This window comes from Dendropsophus ebraccatus, chromosome 9, assembly GCF_027789765.1.
Source record: "Dendropsophus ebraccatus isolate aDenEbr1 chromosome 9, aDenEbr1.pat, whole genome shotgun sequence".
NCBI lineage: Eukaryota > Metazoa > Chordata > Amphibia > Anura > Hylidae > Dendropsophus > Dendropsophus ebraccatus.
This window is the reverse complement of record NC_091462.1, coordinates 84,498,759-84,519,241: the sequence shown is the minus strand read 5'-3', so window position 1 is coordinate 84,519,241 and position 20,483 is coordinate 84,498,759. Positions and strand designations below refer to the sequence as shown.

At 42.0% G+C, this 20,483-nt stretch overlaps 1 protein-coding gene across 3 annotated transcripts in view; it reads right to left on the bottom strand.

Annotated features, from left to right (window-relative positions):
- Positions 1-20,483, bottom strand: part of SMG1 (SMG1 nonsense mediated mRNA decay associated PI3K related kinase) — a 60,090-nt gene that overhangs the window by 15,207 nt on the left and 24,400 nt on the right. For 2 of the 3 annotated variants that reach the window (XM_069983743.1, XM_069983744.1), the window contains exons 12-42: positions 20,284-20,385; positions 18,704-18,973; positions 18,084-18,214; positions 17,830-18,006; positions 17,426-17,544; positions 17,253-17,340; positions 16,736-16,837; positions 16,021-16,161; positions 14,703-14,902; positions 14,290-14,486; positions 14,041-14,205; positions 13,805-13,959; positions 13,537-13,676; positions 13,251-13,452; positions 12,679-12,788; positions 10,948-11,095; positions 10,596-10,755; positions 10,251-10,368; positions 9,259-9,507; positions 8,893-9,177; positions 8,646-8,790; positions 8,274-8,412; positions 5,429-5,659; positions 4,596-4,773; positions 4,359-4,520; positions 3,754-3,971; positions 3,492-3,646; positions 2,959-3,181; positions 1,612-1,858; positions 1,312-1,541; positions 304-552 (exon numbers count right to left, since the gene is read on the bottom strand). In XM_069983743.1, the coding sequence (XP_069839844.1) occupies positions 304-552; positions 1,312-1,541; positions 1,612-1,858; positions 2,959-3,181; positions 3,492-3,646; positions 3,754-3,971; positions 4,359-4,520; positions 4,596-4,773; positions 5,429-5,659; positions 8,274-8,412; positions 8,646-8,790; positions 8,893-9,177; positions 9,259-9,507; positions 10,251-10,368; positions 10,596-10,755; positions 10,948-11,095; positions 12,679-12,788; positions 13,251-13,452; positions 13,537-13,676; positions 13,805-13,959; positions 14,041-14,205; positions 14,290-14,486; positions 14,703-14,902; positions 16,021-16,161; positions 16,736-16,837; positions 17,253-17,340; positions 17,426-17,544; positions 17,830-18,006; positions 18,084-18,214; positions 18,704-18,973; positions 20,284-20,385 (5,436 nt within the window). The remainder of the gene's footprint in view (positions 1-303; positions 553-1,311; positions 1,542-1,611; positions 1,859-2,958; positions 3,182-3,491; positions 3,647-3,753; positions 3,972-4,358; positions 4,521-4,595; positions 4,774-5,428; positions 5,660-8,273; positions 8,413-8,645; positions 8,791-8,892; positions 9,178-9,258; positions 9,508-10,250; positions 10,369-10,595; positions 10,756-10,947; positions 11,096-12,678; positions 12,789-13,250; positions 13,453-13,536; positions 13,677-13,804; positions 13,960-14,040; positions 14,206-14,289; positions 14,487-14,702; positions 14,903-16,020; positions 16,162-16,735; positions 16,838-17,252; positions 17,341-17,425; positions 17,545-17,829; positions 18,007-18,083; positions 18,215-18,703; positions 18,974-20,283; positions 20,386-20,483) is intronic. The other variant, XM_069983745.1, reaches the window with a different exon arrangement.

The window sequence follows — 20,483 nt, the reverse complement described above, 5'->3', positions numbered from 1 at the left end:
GAGAACAACAGCATTTTCTGTAATATAGAAACTTGTATGAAAGCTATCTTTGTCTCAGCAGTTTGGAATGTAAATTACAGATTCACTTTGAAGTCTAATGACCCAAACTGATAGAATCATAATAATATATGATGCAGTCAGTTAAAGTCTTTAGACCTGTGGTGGGTCAGGACTCGTGTGGGTAAAATGTAGGGTGCCTTTACAAAGTACATAAAGCAAAAGTGCACAAAAAGCAAAAATTACCCAAGAACAAAATCAAAGATCAGTAAAGTTTTAGTAACCACTTACAAGATCTATTCCTACCTGTGTAACTTTCCACCACTCATCAGGTGTGGCACATGAGCACCACAGCTCTTTTGCTAGTAGGTTTGGAGGGGTGGATTCCATTAACTCTTCTAGTACAGACTTCATCACATTTATCGGCCAGTCACGACGGGATACATCCAGACTCAGTCCGACTGCTTTCAGCGCTGGGCCAATTTTACTGTAGTATAGCTCACTAGGACGGGGAACCATTGCTGGATTCTGAGGAGTTTGGTAGGAATCTTGGGCCTGGGGGGGGATAAAAATTTAAGGCGTTATCCAGGTGTGTAACAAAAAAAAAAAAAAAAAAAAACACTTTCTTCCTTAAACATCGTCACTTTTGTCCTCATTTTGTGTGTGTGTGGCCCTGCAGCTCAGTTCCACTGAAGTCAATGCAGTAAGGTGTTTATACAAGCAATAGTGTGGCGGTGTGTTGGAAATAAAAGCTTTAAAAAGTCCTGGATGACCCCGGTAATGCATACAATGTGACAGAACACTAAAACACCCTGACCTCTTGGCAATGTACATCAATTCTTAGCTAGATAACCATTCTCTAATAATAATTATTAACAGGTCTTCTTTGCTTCTTAAAAAGGTACACAATATAGCTTTCCATACTAAATGTAATGAGAGCTTCACTGGAGCTAAAGGGGGTATTCTTTTGCTTTTCTTTTACTTAGCTTACTTTTGCATTTGTGCCCTATTCTGTTCGGTGAGCGGTAGACTAGGGAGAGTGCGCTTCAGCTAGTGATTATTTTCCACCAGCATTTAATTCCCACTCAGATCACAGACTGCTCCTGGGCCTGTGGATGATCCCTGGAGGCACCTGTGATCTCAGCGAGAGAGACAGATGCAGAGCTGTCAGCTCAGCATTGCTACATGTCATCATCACTCCCACAACTGCCCCTCCCCCCCCAAATATTAAGAAAGTGCGAGAGGGATGCAGCAGTGCCGAGCTGTTTCAGACAGATAGAACATAATCACTATGTACTTTAGTATAGTTTATACCTTTTGTGCTTGTAATGCAGCCTCCCTTTGCTGCCATCTTTTATAAAGACCAAACAGTGGAGTGGCTCCATCTACCCACTGAATGAGACCAGAACGAGTGCCAAGGGGTGTGACAGAGTAATGGCGGGCACGGAAGTGGGGTGACTCTTGACCATTGATGGTAGCAAACATGGTGTTCACAATGGAAAGAAACTGCATAATCCTTTCATCAAGATGCAAATCTTCCAAACCTACAACAAGAAGAGGTCACATACTGTGCAATGTAAAGTATACACAATACAATAAAAACTGGAGGGTTACCTTTAAAGAGATATGGATAATTTTTCCCATCAGAGCCAAAGAAAATAAACTTCTTCGGCTTGGTTTTAGTAGGCAGGATTGTGATTGTGCTGCCCACACTATGAATTGTGATCGTGTCCCTATCCGACACTTCTCCTGGGAGGGCTATTTCTGTGTTGGTCATGGCAGCCAAGCAGGGGCTGATTTCTTCGAGGCGTAACAGGTAGCTTGCTCGTTTCTGTGCTCTTTGCTGTAAGCTCAGCATTATCTAGAAAAGGAACACATTTTATATTTTTATACAGTATACCTAGGGTTGCAAACTTACAAGGTCCTATAATAAGAAATAAACCAAACTGTGTTTAAGCTCTCAACATTGCCCAAACTTTTCCTTTAGGGTGCCTTCTCACACACACACACACACACACACACACACAAAACGGATCCGCTGCGGATTTGCAGCGAAATTTGCTGCAGATCCAGTGTCAGTGCATGACATAATTGACATCCCGCTGTGTGTATCTAAGTTTACCCCCCGGTGGCCGGAGCATACATCACCTCCTCCCCACTCCGGCTTGCTACGGGGTTTCTTGGCTGGACGTCCCGCTCAGCCAATTAGTGGCTGCAGCGGGACAGCGCACTGATTGGCTGAGCGGGACCAGCAGACGCCAGGAACCCCCAAAGCGAGCCGGAGTGGGGAGGAGGTGATGTATGCGCCGGCCGCCGGGGGGTGGACTTAGATACACGCAGCGGGATGTCAATTATGTATTCTCATAGGGATGCACTGATATTGGACCCGCAGCGGATTTCGCAGAGTGAAATCCGCTGCGGATCCAGTATGTGTAAAGGCACCCTTAAAGAAGACCTTAAGTCTACAGTATTCAAGGTTTAGGAAAGTCCCTTTCCACCAGCCACTGATTAAACACTCTATAAAAGATAGCTGTCATCCATACTGTTCAGCCAAGAGCTATCTATCCAGCTGCCTTCATTCAAATGAAAAGTCATGGGAGTCAGAAGGCCCCAATAGACATTAAGATGGTCACCTAGCATTTCTAACACTAACCAGAAGAAAACTGTCCACTAAAACTGGTGGGCAAGAGAATCTCCCAGATTATAAAACTTTTAGACCTAAACAGATAAGCAAATTTTCTGGGTTATTTTACATGTCAACACTAGTTTAGCACGGTAATCTTATGAGCACAAGTCCAAACACCAGCCTGAGAGCATCAGGTAAGGATAAGGTACGGAATCTCACAGTAGTAAGTTTATTTTGTGCTATGCAATCATCAGATCCTTATTGCTTCACAGCTTAAACTCCTAGATAAACAATACACATACTACATAACCTAGGATAAAACGGGTTTTATCTACCTGTTTAAATGGCAACCAGCTATTTCCAGGATTAGCAGGATTGGATGGATTTCTCAGTTTTTCCAGAGCATTTTCAATGGCTTCTCCATAGTTGTCCTGGAACCACTTCTCATGGGGTGTCTCAGAAGGTGCTGATGTGATACTACAGACATGCTCTAGGGCAAATACTATGGGCTTCATCAGAGCTGTGTGCTTTTCACGCATAATGGCAATCTTTTCCTCTCTAGAGAGATAAAGATAATAAAGAATATTTAATGGAAGGAACCTGCTCAATGATTGTCCATCAAAGTGGTTTGAGAATTCGCATACATAAAAACAAGGCGCTTAGTATTACTGTATACCTGAAGAGTACATAAGACTTACAAAATTCTCAGGAAAATTTGTTCACTTGACACAATTTACGTAGGAAAGATTCTGTATGAAGCAAACCTGGCCTGTGTACATACAATTCATACACCTAACCTATGAAACCGCTATCATAAACACTGCACTAAAACCAAACGTTACCAAGATGTGTAAATTAGAAGACATACTTGCGAAGTGTGTTGTTGTTTTGGACTCTCTTCACCTCATCTTCCAACTGCTGGATGCGTCGCAGTACATACATGTGTTGTTGAATCAAGACCCCAAGCCAGAGCTCATCCCACAGCACTGTGACTCTCCGAAGTTCTGCTACCAACATCTGAACCTGTGTATAATTAAAAAATTATAAAATGGAAAACCACATAACCCTATCATCTTATGATAAAAAACAGAAAGCTATCAGATATCCACCACAGACCAGAAGACACAAACCTGCAGGACCATGGTGGGGTTGGCTGAAGACAGTTTCTCCACAATTTTACTGTAGCAATCCTGCATCATGGTTTGGTCCTCATTGAGCCCATTCTTGATTTCGTCCCTGTTGCTTTCTTGAGAATCTGGGAGACTTCCATCATCACATTCACCAACCATCAGCTCTTCATCCTGCATATTACCCAGTAAGGTGGGAATGGCCGATGACAGCTTGGTTCCTGTGTTCACAAACCGCTCAGTATTAACAAGTGCGAACGCAAACTTATACTTAGATGCACCACATATAGCAGCCAGAGTCCCAAATAGAACCCTTAACCCTTCAGAAATTGATAAAACTGTTCCAAAAGTGTCTAAAATATATATATGTTTCTGTGGATTTCCACAACAAGTATAAATAAGACAATCGGAGATCGATGCGCATAAAAGAGCACCTTAACACTGGTCCATATGGAGCCCCACCCAGCTTTCTTAAAATTCCCCAGCAGATGCCAGGCTGCAAGTCGTTTCACAGCACAGGGAGAGCCCCAGGTCGGGGACCACTACTGTAAACTAATAAGGAAATAATTCTAGTGATAGCACCCCCTATTATTATCTCCAGTACTCACCAGAAGACTGAGATTCATTGCTCAGTGAGATGCTTCCCACTATGGCTGGATAGAGAATTAGGTGCGGAGAGTCATGTGCCACTCGGCAGAGTAAATTGCAGATGCTTTGGCGGACATATACTTCAGGGTGATTCAGCCGTGAAAATAGTTGAGGAATTATACCTACGCAATGAAAACACAGGTATTAATACACACTGGAAGCAAATAAGTGTATTTATTAGTGTATTTAAACGTCACCTCTCCAGGGAGCTGTGGGTGTAGCCTCCAGGCCTTGCTCCAAATACTGTCTCAGTTCACCTGCATGTTTTACCAACAGTCTGAGCAAGCGCAGAGTGGCCATAACAATCACATCGTCCGTGCTCTGCTTAGATGAGCTGGTTAAATGCAACCGTGGATCATCTTCATCAAGAGAAACCTATACAACATGTAAAAAATGCATTTTACCATTAAAAAAAGTGGAACACACTATATTGAACCCCACATGACACAAGATGATACTTTAATGGTGCAAACACACAGGCAAGATCCGCAGCGGATTTCTCGCTGTGAACTTGCAGGGAAATCCGCTACGGATCCCTTGTCTGTAGTTTCTATGGGAAAAGTATGTACAACCCTGCTCTTCCAGCTGCAATGTCAGGTACCCAGGTGATTGTAGCCTGCTCAGCCAATCAGTGACTGGCGTGGGACAGCATCCAAGTCACTGACCAGCTGAGCGGGCAGTCACTTAGCTGGGCTATAACATTGCAGCTGGAAGAGCCAAGTTTGTTGTGTACCCGCATTTCAGCTAAAAATGATACTTGCGACCTGGGAGCGGCACTATGGAGGCATGGGGAGGAGTAAGTTTACTTTGTCTATTATTTTCCCACAACAAACTAATGGCAATTTCACAGGACTTCGCCATAGGAAGACAAAAAAAAAAAAAAAAAAAAGGAAAAGTTATTCTTCTTCCTCCTGGATTCTAGTACTGCAGTAAAAAAACTGAATAAAAAAACCACCATAAAAAGCTTTGTGCTACCCATTCCCCAATATGTAGGCAGAGACTTTTAAGCAGCCCGTACATTTCTACTCACCCGCCCAGCATTGAGCTTCAAGAAAGTGAAGTAAGCACTGCAGGACAGTTTATACAAGCTAAATATCCGGTCCACAACTTTACGCCACAGCTTTATAAGCCCCTCCGAAGCAGTCTCATCTAGGTCTGCCAGCCAAGGGCAATTGGTTAACAGCTGTCTCCAGATGACATCCACTGTATCATTTTCATCATTGCCCTCATTCTCTGTAATCTGAAGGGACATATCCTCATCCTAAAACAGAATAATGAATAATATAAATGCACACAGTACTGCACTGATGGAATGGTACTTTGCAATGTCTCTCAGCTAGGCATTTGTAATACTTAAAGCGTAACTATAATTTCAGTAGCCAAAAAATGAAATTTCTCAAATAAAAAGTCCACGTGTTACCCTTTAAAAAGAGCCCTAAACTGCATTCCTATCTTGTGCGGTTGCTGAGATATCCCCAGTTGTTTGACTCAGAATAATAAATGAATTTTTCTCCTGGCTGAGAGATAGTGGGCGTGGTCTCCTCCTGTCTGAAAGTGGGCGTGGCCTCCCTATCTCTCTCATCTTGCTGGGTACCTCCATCCACTGGCTGCTGACCAGCGCCATAGCAGTTGGTATCGCACACACTGGATGGTGGGATTAGATACAGCATCATAGCAGATGGTATCGCACACACTGGATGGTGGGATTAGATACAGCATCATAGCAGATGGTATCGCACACACTGGACGGTGGGATTAGATACAGCATCATAGCAGATGGTATCGCATACACTGGATGGTGGGATTAGATACAGCATCATAGCAGATGGTATCGCATACACTGGACGGTAGGATTAGATACAGCATCAGAGAAGATGGTATAGCACACACTGGATGGTGGGATTAGATACAGCATCATAGCAGATGGTATCGCACACACTGGATGGTGGGATTAGATACAGCATCATAGCAGATGGTATCGCACACACTGGACGGTGGGATTAGATACAGCATCATAGCAGATGGTATCACATACACTGGACGGTAGGATTAGATACAGCATCAGAGCAGATGGTATCTGACAAACTGGATGGTGGGATTAGATACAGCATCATAGCAGATGGTATCACATACACTGGATGGTGGGATTAGATACAGCATCATAGCAGATGGTATCACATACACTGGACGGTAGGATTAGATACAGCATCAGAGCAGATGGTATCACACACACTGGACGGTGGGATTAGATACAGCACCCGTGTAGGTGGTATCCCACACAGTGGGATTAGATACAGGGCTGCATTACAGTAAGGTGTGGGACACTATGCAGGGGAGTGGGGGCTGGGGGAGCACAGCACTCTTCCCTCTGTGCTCTGATGCCTGACAGGAGCACATAGCAGGAGGACAGGGTTGCTCTCCTGCTTACTACAGGAGAGCACCAGCACTGAAAGGGTGTCAGGCTGACCAGAGGAGGAGGGAGGGGACCGGAGCGCTCTCTGTGTACAGATACCAGAGCACATGGAAGCAAAGTGCAGGAGTCGGGGGAGGGGGCCATAACACACCGGAGAGGAGAGGAGCCTGAGCTGCAGAGGATGGGGCTGCCGTCCAGTGCAGGGTGAGAGGAAGCAGGGGAGGGGCGGGAGGGGCCTGGAGCTCTCCTACTCTTGTGTGCTCCGGCATTTGACCTGTCACCAGACACTGGAGCACATGTCAGGAAGGAGAGCTGGGGTCTGCTGCTTACCACAGCCTGGTAACAATCACCCAGCTTTAGCACAGACAGCAGCAAGATCAGGAGACTCCTCCTCACTACTTGTCATGTGACTTGCTGACAGCCCGTACCTAACTGCTCCTCAGGCAATGTACGGATTTTCAGCAGGGCTGGACAGTTTTGCACAAGTAGCAGAGAGACAAACACACAGCTAATGGGACATTCTGCTTCATATATTTAAAAAAACGGTTTAATTTACGTAATTAATCTAAATTGCAAAAATTCTTATAATGGCCTAAACTAACAAACTAAATTGTAAAAATATTTTATAGTTGCGCTTTAACACATTTAGTAATTCACTAGATCTTCCGCCCCCCCAATATTACAGGTTATCACAGTATTTTCCCTACAGCTAGTTACTGCAGGCCATAGCTTTTTGCAAGGCAAAACATCTAATGAACCAGATTACTTACATAAGATCGCTACTCAGCCAATCACTAGCTGCAGCTGTTTTGGCAAGTGATTGGCTGAGCGGCCTGTCACTTAAAAGACCGGCCCTTAAAGGGGAAGTCCGGGCAAAATAATTTCAAGATATGTTATTGCCCAACAAAAATTATGAAAATAACTAATAGACATGTATCATGGGAAATGCACCTATAGTGCATTTTTTCTGCACTTACTACAACATGGCGTGTTCAGACTACAACATGGCGTGTTCAGATCTCTGTAAAGTTAGTGATGTCACGTCACAAACTGCCGACACCTGCTGCAGAGGTGGGATAGACCGGATTACCCGGACTTGCCCTTTAAGTTCCACTGGTGGCTGTGGGCAGAAGCCAGGAAGATACCAGGGAGCGTGGACAGTTATACACATACTTTATTTTTTTCTTTATGCCATCATCAGCTGTTGGCCGCGCATTGCTATTACACTTAGGTGATGCACAGTCAGAGGCAGATGATTTTAGGTCAGCCGATTGTTGTCTTTATTACATGGATGATCAATGATGATCTGCTGAAACTGGCCTGAGACATTCTACAATTTATGTGGCTATAAAAACTGTAAAATGTTGTAAGAGTTAGAAACACAGTTTTCCTTTTTATGTTAAAGCTTCTGCAAATTAATCTTTTATTCTGTGTTGTATTCCATAGCAACGACCGCACGTACCTGGATCCCAGCAGGTCGGCACATGGCCTGACCCAAAATACCATAGATCTTTTCTTTATCTTCTTCAGATACATTATCTGGTAAAAGGCTTTGCACCTCTAATTTCTCTCGCTGTAACAATTTCACACCTTCACCTTGACTGCATACCGGGGAAAACATAAAACACGAGTTAGTGCCAAGTCTGAGTAAATTACATTACATGCAAGATCGATTAACTTTTCAAATTGAGCAGATCACATTAAATCTATGTATTTAATTCTAAGTAAAAGCAGATCAATTAAAAAAGTAACAGACTGTATACCAGCCCATATAACTCATCTTTGTCAAACAGTTTACACTGGAGTGTAATGCAACAATCACTACTTTACTTACCTGGCATTATCCACCACCTTTCTTCCCCATCTGTATGCCCAACTTGCCAGGGCTGCCCAGGACTTGGCCACTTCAGGAGCTTGTACAGAAGACAAATGATACAGCTGGCCCAGTATAAAATCTGGCTCACCAACACCAATGTTCACTGTAACACCAAAGGAAGTAAGAGACAAGTATTACACACAGAAACCTTAATATAACTATTATCAGTAGAATAATCTCTCCAACAAACTTTCACATGTGTTACCTGTGGATTCGCTTTCAATACGTGGATACTCTTCATCCATGGCATTAACAGGAGGCAGATCAATGAGAGTGAGCACATTTTTACCCAGAGTGGAGAGATTTGTAATGTTTGCCTGCTGACGTGCTCTATACACTTGCTTCATCTGTCCTGATATTTCTTTCCAGTCTGCTTGGATCCATTTGGCCAGAGTCAGGATAGATTTTGCCACAGCATATTCAGCTTTTGCTGATTTACAGAAGGAAATGGCACATGAACTCAGCATTTCCATGGCATGACTTGACTGACCTGCCAACAAATCATAAAAATCTATTATTTAAGTGTACGAAAAGACAGTACATTCAGCACCCCATCCAGTCTCATACTGACCTGCAGCATAGAGTAATTTAGCTTTTTCAATGTCGAGCTCTGGTCCCCACTTCTCATCCATCTGCCCATGAAGCGAGAGCTTTTTAAAACTAGTTACTAGATCCTGTGCATTGGTCACTTGTCCAAGCTGAATATTGCTGCACTGGGCGATTAACCTTGCAGCAAGTGTGACATTACCCCGTTTTCTTGAACATTTTGCTGCTGTTAAACCTAATTCCATCAGATGACTCTTGATAGATATTGTTTGATCTGTAAAGTATCAGACAGGGAAGTCTGAGAAACTAAATAGTATATAAATCCAACTATTAAACCATATATGTTTATCTGCAAAATTAAAGTTATGTCTTAAATGGCTATGGCACATGCAAGATTCCTAAAGCGAATGTACCACCGGTACATAGTTTTTGTGATTTTTAAATGGATTGACCAGCACAGGGGATGCTGGTGTCGCTGACGATATCTTTGAAACACGGCCCGGTTCCTGTTTATGGCGCTGGCCTATTCCTGGGGACTGTCCGGGGGTGAAGCACCGGAGGCAAGCTTGCTTGTCCCCAGTGTAACGAAATCCCCTCCCCTCTGTGACACAGCTCCAATGGAACAATGGAGCAGCGTCATAGAGGGGAGGGCCGATCGTCACACTGGGGGATAGCAGACCTGCCTCTAGTGCTTCACCCCAGGCCGGAAACCGGGAATAGACTGGTGTCGTACGCAGGAAGCGGGCCGCAGTTCAAAAATAGGACAGCGGCACAGGCATCCATGCACTGCCAGCAGTCTATCCATGTACCGGTGGTACATTCACTTTAAAGGGGTACTCCAGGCAAAGCAAAAAAAATACAGTGCGGGCAGAGGGTGGGGGGGGGGAAACATAATAAAGAAACTTGGGTATAAGTCTATGTCTTAGGAAGCAGTAAAATAATTGCTCCAAAAATATAAACGAAGCTTCTTTTAATGGCACCCTAAAGCATTGTGAAAATAGAACATGTAATAACTACCTTGGAATTTGTGAGCAACCCGATTCTGGAAGGTGGTGTATCTGATCGCATTAATCCATGGTCTGACGTCATGTTTGCATGACCTCAAAGCCTCACTAAGAAGAGGTATCAGACAGTCCTAGGAGAAACATCATGAAAGTTAATTTGGTGGCCAACAACAAAAACAACAGGTTATACGACGATTTCAAAATCTTCAAAAACAAACATTTCAGCAAAGAAATCACTCAAAATTGTACAAAACAAAAACAGAATTTTACTTTAAAATGGAAGGTAGGTGGCAGCAGCCTACACATGGTAAAGCCCCCTCCCCCCAATCAATGAAAAAAACAAGAAAGCAATACTTACCTCAGTTGAGAGCTTGCTTGACACAGTGCTCTCTAGAGATGATGCACAGTATAGTTGCAATGTTCCTAAAACTGGAACAGCCCGGGATACAGAGAGTGTGGAAAGTCGAAGTGGTCCCATAGCTATACGGGCTGTTTGTTTCAAGTGTTTGGTAAGATTTCTGTAATTCAGGGTATAATTCAATAAATTACAGTTTTGCATTGACTTGTGTATATAAAACAGACAAATATTAATACAATTTAAACACCTTTGCATATAGGTAGTGAGCAATAATCACAACAGAAGTACAAACCAGTTTTTCCTAACAGTACACAAGAGGCTACAAAGGAAGGAAACGGCAGGCTTTGCTTACTCTGAGATGGCTTGCCATTTCTGCTCTTGTTCTGGTTCACTCAGAGCCAAACTCAAACATACAGAACTTCTAAGCAGCTGAATCTCAATACACTTCTGAAGTTCTCTAGGATCAGGACTAAGTGTGTTGGGAAGTAGTTTCTTCATATCTAAAAAGAAAAGCAAAAGCAGGAAGGTGTGTCATTTATTAAAGTGTAACAGAAAACACCATTACACAACAAACTCAGCCATGTGTTATGAAGCAAAATAAAAACTAATGTGCTTCCTTTCCCCTCCTTAACAGAGGTGCTTAAGAGAGTTGTGTACTTGCACTAAAGCGAATAGATCTCTTTCCTGGGTAAATAGGACTTCTTTATTATGATCCCACCACCTCGTCTCCCCTGGATTTTTTTTACTGTTGCTCAGAATACCCTTTTAATTTCTGCCTCTCTCAAACACACACACACACACCCTTCTGCAGCCACAGCACGCACACACAGCATGTACACACAGCCTACTACAGCCAGAGTGTACACACACACACAGCCTGCTGCAGCCATAGCACACACACAGCCTGCTGCAGCCATAGCACACACACAGCCTGCTGCAGCCATAGCACACACACAGCCTGCTGCAGCCATAGCACACACACAGCCTGCTGCAGCCATAGCACACACACAGCCTGCTGCAGCCATAGCACACACACAGCCTGCTGCAGCCATAGCACACACACAGCCGTCTCCATAGACACCATTCTATGGGCCTGCGTATTCCGCTATCCGCCGAAAGAAGTGACATGTCACTTCTTTTGGCGGATAGCGGAATACGCCGGCCCATAGAATGGTGTCTATAGAGCCGACGGAATTCCGCGGACATTATCCGCAAGAATTCCTCAGTATGAACCCACCCTCAGAGTGCGCACAAACACACGCAGCCTGCTGCAGCCATAGCATACACACACAATCTTCTGGCTTCTCTACATTACACAAAATATCTTCATATTACACTGCTGTTACATAGTTACATAGTTAATACGGTTGAAAAAAGACACATGTCCATCAAGTTCAACCAAGGAGGGGATGGATACAGGGAAGGGGGAGGGGTGATAGGTTCTATACATATGCATTTATATTATTTTGGTCTAAGAACTTGTCTAGCCCTGTTTTGAAGCCCTCTACTGTTTTTATCATATCCAATTATCCAGCATGAGAACAGCACAGATCTCCCCCCCCCCCCCCCACACACACACGCAGTGGACTCTTCCAGTTCAGAAACAAACTGCTAAATAGTGACCGACATCTCCCGACCCCCCTTATCTGATGCCAGTGCTTTATTACTGAAATATGGTGGAAACTAAATGTGTGAGAAAAAGTTTTTCTGGTTTTAAATAAGGTCCTTAGAGTTATAGAACATAAAATATATTGTTGAGGAAAATTTATAAAATTAAAATCAAAATCAAAAAGTCAATTAAAACATTTTTAAAGATTTTTTTTTTTTTTTAAACTGGAGTTTGTAAGTAATTTTTTTTCCCCAAATCCAACTCCTGCCAAAACTATCTCAGACTAACTCCACAGCCCTGATGGTCCTGGCACTAATACGCCATGGTATACCCCTGCATACCTTTCTGCCGTCTTGCCCATGTATACCATGAATGTAGGGTAATTTTAGATGTAAACATAGCCTTACTTTTATTAAATCTACCTGGTCACTTAGTTAGAAACACAATTCATATATACAGATTTAAGAAATGTACCAATTTTTTCCTTAAATCCTCCATTCACAAGATTTAGATTTTCTCCAGGCAGCAATTCCAACTGTTCTGCGCATTCAATAAATTCTCCATACTCAAAGCTACTTAGAGACCTGTTAGGGAAAAAAAAAATAAGAGAGTTAGAAGACCTACTATTTTAAACTCCTCATCGATTTAAAATGTACAATTCTGCTTAACTAGATTTCTGGTGCGGATTACTGGGCACAATTGTAACCTCAATGGTTGACCCTACTGGCAGTCAAGTTAAAACACAATGTTTATTGATGAGCTATTTATACTGGAATCCCACCTGATCCCACCTAAAGCCGGCTATACACAGCAACTTTTCCTCCTGAACACCTACAAAGTCTTAATGCAAGCATTCTCAGTAAGAATAGTTTCTTGTCAGATCTCAACACCTTTGGTACTGTGTAATGGCAATATATTTTAATATATGTGTATATATATATATATATATATATATATATATATATATATATATATTTATTTTTTTATTTTTTTTCCCCTCCATTCTCTATTGAACAATTAGAATGTAAAAATATGCAGGGACTCACTTTATATAATTGAAGTCTGTCTTCATATTGATACAGCTTCCCAATGCTCCTTTTTTCAAGTCATGCATGCTGTTCTGCCATTCCTGGACTGCAGCCCAGTCAGCGATAGAAATGTAGCACTCGCAGGCCTTATTGCCCAAATAGTTGACAACTTCAGGTAAAGGATCACTAGGTTTTGTCAGGACTGTTTTGCGGGCATCCCCTAAAATAACAGGGAAGGTACTTGTAATTGTGTTTAAAACATGAAGGAATCTATGAAAGGTAAAGCACTTGATCCAGTACGTACCATTAGCGTGTTTGGGGCTCGCAGATGTGCTGTTGGAATTCGCCAATTTCAGAACAGTCTTGTCAAATCCTGAAGTGCTGCAGTCGACCCCCGTCATAGCACATAAGTGCTCCTGATATTCCACTGCTGCTTTCTCAAACCTTAAAAATAAAAAAAAATTTAAAATGTCCACTCACTGGATTACCCCCTTAATCTATCCACGCACTTTAGTTTAATATCTGCCAAATCTGGAGAGGGCAAGCCTATTTAATTAAAAAGTCAATAGTACCTTCCATCTGCTTGCAGGGCCACAGAATTAATCCAAGAAAGACTTTTTCCAGCAACAACTGAAGACCACACAGCAAGTCCCTGTATAGCTTCTGGGCACTGAAGTTCACAAAGAGCTTCCACCACCATCATCACTGTCATCTCAAACTCTGTACCCTTTACAAATATAAAAGACATACTTAAGCATTGAACCTAAGTTATCACAAGTTGTATCTTATACTATGATTTTCTTTTTACCTGGGGGGCACTGTTATTCTTCATCTCAGTCAGCAAGTCAAAGCCATGCCTGACTGTTACAGCTGGTTGGCCAGCCAACAATCCTACTCTCATGATAGCAATTCGGATACGGGTGAGCCAGTCTTGGCAGGTTTGTCGGTTTGTATAGAAGAATGTTCTAATCACCTTTGAAGAAAAATATATGCAGATTTAATAAAGACTTTTTAAAAAGTGTTCGACATCACAAGAAAAACCTTTTATTCCACATACCTTGGGTGGTGAGGTTAACGCATTTGCACATCCCTCATATGCATTGTACATCAACTTGTCAAGATTCTCTAAATACTGTAGGAGAAGTACTAGACGCAACTGATTATTGGCATGTCCTTCATCGTTGTCTGCAGTCGTCCACTGGCTGACATCCTGGTCTGGATTCAGAGTGTGAGCAGCCAGACCTCGGATAATACCTTATAACAAAGTGAAGATTTCAGTCAACCAAGTAATAGAATTAGGCCACTTTCCACCAACCAGTATTTTAGTCAGTACTGTGCTTTAGTACTTGTGAATAAAAACTAGGAATGAGTCCAAAGAGTAAAAGGTAGACAGACCTTAGATGTGTGCAATAAAAAACGATCATATACATACGAATAAAATGTCTTCTTCAATTCACACCAATTACACACCTTCAATTGTCTGGAACGTGTCTTGAGCTCTTCCTAGAGGGGTCCTTAATTTTGACAGGACAGTGAACTGAGCCGCTTCCCATACAGCCCACTGCCATAAGACAGCCTCGGTCTTCAGCAAGTTTCTTGGAATGAGTGAAGAGTCTCGCTTATCAAGTCTCTGGCAGCTGTGGAACAACCTCTCCAGCCAGTTATCTTTGCTATTAGAAAGAATAAAAGCATAGACTTATATTTACCTATTGAACAGATCTTATGCTACCATCATTCCACTTTTCTCAACAAACTAGGCTGGAGAATTAAAGATATATCAGGGTGCTCTCACTCAATCTGCAGTATGCATATGTGCCAGAATTCATGTGCCTAGTCTCAAATGAAGCCATGGCCACCCATTATCCTTTTGTCTTCTGCCTGTAAGGCTAGTTTCTTTTCTGCTGCCAAGAATGCCCTATCCAACTATTCAATATAGGATTATCATGTATAAAACATGTACCAGCACACCTTTTAGGTTTCTTCTTTTAAACCGAAGCCTATGGACAATGTATGGCACTCACTACATGCCTATACCGAGGCATTCCTACATTGGTTGTTAAAATTTACAAATTTAGCTATGTTAACAGTTTGCTTTAAACTAAAACATGTATTTCTGCCAAGAATTTGCAGTGCCTCAGATTCATAAGAGGAGCAGCCACATTGTCATTTAGTAGGATTAATCCATGGATTTTCATGTGAAGTCCACAAGAAAATATAGCATGCTACTTAAGGGACACTTCAAACCAATGTTGGCTGGATTGGCCACTGGCAGGGGGGTTTGGTCCTCAGTATAAACTGTATGGGGTCCTCCCAAGTCTCAGCTGACAGATAATGTATGTCTGGCTGTGGCATAGCCCTCTCTCCTTCCCATAGAGAACACAGTAAACATTTGGCAGAATTTGGCTTCACTTCTACAGGGATAAAAATTAACTTTTCCACTCCATGTGTGCAGGCAAGAAACCATATTTAGGCTTATGGGATGCAGACTGTCAATAGATATACAGTAGACACAATATATGTCAGAACTATGTGGACAGGGCCTTTATATGTCTTTAAGATAGTGAAATCTATCTTAAAGAAAAGCTGCCAATTCCACCAATGGGTGAAAGTATCAAGGTCTACAGGAACTCATTTCCACTTTCTATTTCGCAGGGAAAGCATCCTAGCACTACAAGAGCTACCTAAAACAGGGATGTTTAGAGGTTGACCAAGTGTAACACAGCAAATCCCAAAACGAGTTCTGTTCTAGATTTAGCTCCTTTAAATCGAACTGAAAACATAGTCTTACCCTGATCTATGAAAATTCCCATAGAGTATAAAACTAATGACATCAGAAAAGTCTTGCGGATGAAAAGTGTTGCTTGGAGACTTGCTCATGTGGTTCCTTACTGCAGAGGAGATTTCTTGCATTTCAGTGTGACTTGTATTCCTTTTGAGGAAAAAAAAAATATGCAAAATTGTTGTTGCATCACTAGGTCTCACACTATACAGTCATGAAATCACTTCTCAAAACTGTTAACAAGGAATCCCGACAAATCACAGGGACTTATAAACAAGACCCTGAGGGAAATCTCATATTGCAAGTGTGAACAGAATGTCAACACGATGAGAACGGTTACATGTAAAGGACAAAATTTACTGAAGAATCCTTAGGAAGGTGATCAATATCGAATCAGTGGGATAGCAACATCAAGCACCTCTGCTTCTCAGCTGTTTGACAGAAGCACAGTATGGGTATATACAGTGCAGGCACCTCAGTATACAGGCAACATTTGGTGACTGCAGATTAGCTCCATTCAGGTAAATGGAAGCAAAGCTGCCCCCACTGATCTAATACTGATGACCTAAGCTAAAGACAAGCAAGCAATGAATTTTGGCCAGAAACACCTTTAACCTTAGTGACATTTTAGCATATCTGTATGAGATGAGATTTTGAAAGCCAACAGAAATATGTCAATACAGAAGACAGAAAGTAACATGCTATGTAGTTAAAAAGCACATACCTTAATACAACGTCTAAAGGAATTGATTTCAGAAGCTTTCCGAATGCTTGTCTCACCCGTGTTCCACTTGCCACAAGTTGAACACGACCCACATCAACACACCTGTAACCAAAATGTTACATTAATCCATATACCCTTGTTTGCAATCATTAAAGCAGAATAATAATTACAATGGTGCTGCATCACCATATGCCAGACACCAATGGCACCCAAAGAATAACGGGGGCTATCAGGTTTACATAGTTTTTCCAGACAAATTAGTGCCAGATGATGCACATTCTATCTGGCTTTTTGATTGAACTTGTGATAGCTTCTACTGACACAGATGTGAATGAAGCACAAGTGAGGTAACCCATAAAGAATGGATATCTTTTACAACAATTATTAATCTAGAATTCCTGCTACGTTTTCTCCTTCTATGGCACTTTGATACATATAACTCGCTGACTGGCAGCGTAACTTGGCATAACTTGCTTTATTAATCCCCTGCTCTATCACACAGTGTTCTAAGACATACCTCTGCAGTAAATCTTCTGGTAGTGACGAAGACAGGACATGGAGGCTGTTACAAGCTTGTAAGCAGATTGTAGCATCTTCAAAAAGGGCTGGAGAGTAGAAAAGCATGGTGAACAATTATGAAATTTGCATAACACAGTCAGTAAAGTGCAATGGAGCACAGGCTAGCCTTACTATTTGCCAGGAGTCCTTTACAAAACATATGGAAAGATGGCAATGAAAATAATGGTGCGTAGGTCTCCGATTTCTTCATGAGTACTGCCACTTCCACAGCCCAGCTCATCAACAATTTCCTTCGGAAAGAAAGAAAAAAAAAAAAAAAAAAAGTTATACAGACAGAATACCTGCTTGATGGAAAAATAAAGATGTCAACTCGGTTGATTAGACTCAACAACTCTTGCCCATGGTCTCCCCACCCCCTTTTTTACTATATTTATACATCTGTAATACAGCTTAGCATGGGAACGCCATTTTCTGACAAGAGCGGGATTGAATCTCATCAGATAAAAGGATATATAACTTTTCCCAAATGTTTTTGATAGCATGCAAAAGAAAAAGCTGAGGGTAAATGAAGTTACCGAGAATCCTGGCAAATATTGTCTTTCTTCAGTAACATTCCCAGCAGATTGAGGATTACAGAGAAATGCTTCTTGGTGGCAGTGGTTACTGTGCTGATCACTGCTCCATCAAACAGTGAGGGAGATGAGGAACTGAGGCTACTAGAAATAAAATGGTCATGCCTGCAAAGAGGAAAACTACTGGATTTAATGCCATGAAGATATAAAAATTACATATGTACTTCATATAAACATAGCTGAAGATTACTCCATACCTGGTACAATGAGAATACAACGTAGAGAGTACAGAGTATTGAACTTCTGGGTAGTGTACAGCAATGTCATCATGTACGACCATCAGCGTCTTACTCAGCAAAGCAAACACGGTGGGAGACAGAGCCCACATCTGTAGAAATATCAAAATTTAAAAACAAAAATAACAATCTGGGAAGAATTATAACAGACTGAACAAAATACACAGTTACGGGGGACTGTTGGAATACAGAACAAACCTGCAGTGTTAAGGCTCTTTCCACAAAATTATCAAGAATTCTACTTACAGGATTCCCAGCAGATATGCAGCAGGTTTTATGGTGCAGATTTGATGCTGTGTTCAGTTATTTAAATGAAATCTGCTGCGGATCTGCAGCAGAAAATAAGCTGCGGATCCGGTAAGACGTACCCTAAAGGGGTTGTCTAGGAAGAACCAATGCATACACATAGAATGGGAATGGATGTTACTGGGGGCATTCTGAGCACGCATACATTCTTCATTTACAATTTCTCATAGGCAGAGAACATTGCTTTTCTCCAGTGTTTAGACACCTGGAAGTGCAGTCAATATATCCCTTACTGAGGCATTTTTTTTTGTTGTCACAAATGTTTTATAACTTACCCCAATCAGCGAATTTTTTGCGTTTCCAATTGTTGTCAGAACATTCAGGTCAAATACGGCAACAAACTTTGCGCTGTCCACACCAAAAACATGGCTCTTAAAGGCTTCATGCTGAATTTCGCCACAAGCTTCAGGTAGCTGCAGGCAGCTCAAGAGACTGTTTAAAGCACATGTAATTTCCCCCAAAATCAGTTTATACGCAGTCTCCAAAACCGGAATGTTCTTCAGGGTCAATACTGCCTGGTACAGGGAATTGGCTGCACCAATTACCTAATGGTAAAATTCAACATTTAAAAGTTATTTCACTTACTGCACCCAAGTTAGGCTTTTGGAAAACATGCATTTGACTTTAAAGTGACACTGTCACCCACTTTTTGCATTATGACTGCTCTACATAGGGGTAAAGGGAAATTTAGCAGTTCCCATACCTTATTTTATATCATACATCATGGTACTTGTTGCAGTTAAAAGTGATCTTTTATTATTTGCAGACGCGCCACCTGGGCGGGGCTTCTCGACCAAAGTGACACTTAGCCCGACCCTCAACAGCGTTGTACACCCTGCCCCTCTGTAATGTCATAACTGTCAGGCCCCGCCCCCTCGACGGCCATTGGTACGCACGGTCTATGCCCCACCCCCTCTAGGTCAGCCCATACCAATGGCGGCCCAGTTAGCACAATCCACAGATGATAAAAGATCACTTTTTACAGGAAGCCCCACCATGACGTATGATATAAAATTAGGTAAGAAAACTGCAAGATCTGCCCATTACACCTGTGTAGAGAAGTCATAATGAAAAAGGGGGGTGACAGTGTCACTTTAAGGAGAATCTGTTGCTATTTTTATGAAGGATAGCTTATCATACTAAAGTCCCAAAAAAAAAAATCTAACCTGCTGATAGCTCTCTAACATCCTTAGCGCTGGTCCCCTGCAGTTTGTTCAAAAATCCTCTGCCTGTCAAGCGCACTGGGGGCGGGGCAACCGCCCCCACCTGCCAATCTGCTTCCAGGTGACCAGAAAGACAACAAAGACATGTTTTATACAGGTAAATATGAATCTGGCCATCCTCCTCCATTGATAATCATTAGAAGGGTAGGCTGGCCAGATTCATATTTACCTGTATAAAACATGTCTTTGTTGTCTTTCTGGTCGAAAATACTTTTTATAATTTGAGAAAAACTCATGTGTGCCAGCATCAGTATCTCTTTTGCAGATCTGGTCTGTCAATCTGAGTGACTGACAGGTAATGTTACCCTGATGGCCTTTCTGCAGCACTACCACACATGCTCATGTCACAATGCAGAAGTGTCAACTTGATCAGAGGGTATCAAACCAGTGGCCCTCCAGCTGTTGCAAAACTACAATTCCCATTATGCCTGGACAGCCAAAGCTTTGGTTATTAGTGTCCAGACATGATGGGAATTGTAGTTTTGCAATAGCTGGAGGGCCACAGTTTGACACCTGTGGCATAGACAATAGACAAAGGGCCTTCTCACATTTGTACTTTTATGTTGACACATTAGGATTTAGTTCATTAGTCATTGCAAAAAATAAAACTTCTAAGACAAACAATTTCTTACATCCTTTTCCTTATGGAATCTTAGTGCAAGTAGCTTAGAGTTGGGCATGAACAGTTTCTCCACAAAAGTTGAAGGTAATTTTGTATTAATCTGTTCGACAATCTAAGAGAAAAAAAAACAACATGGAGCTTGTATAAAAATTAGCTCTTTAATTTTTTTCTTAAATTTGTACAGTTTCTATTGTTTAATTTTATTCTGCT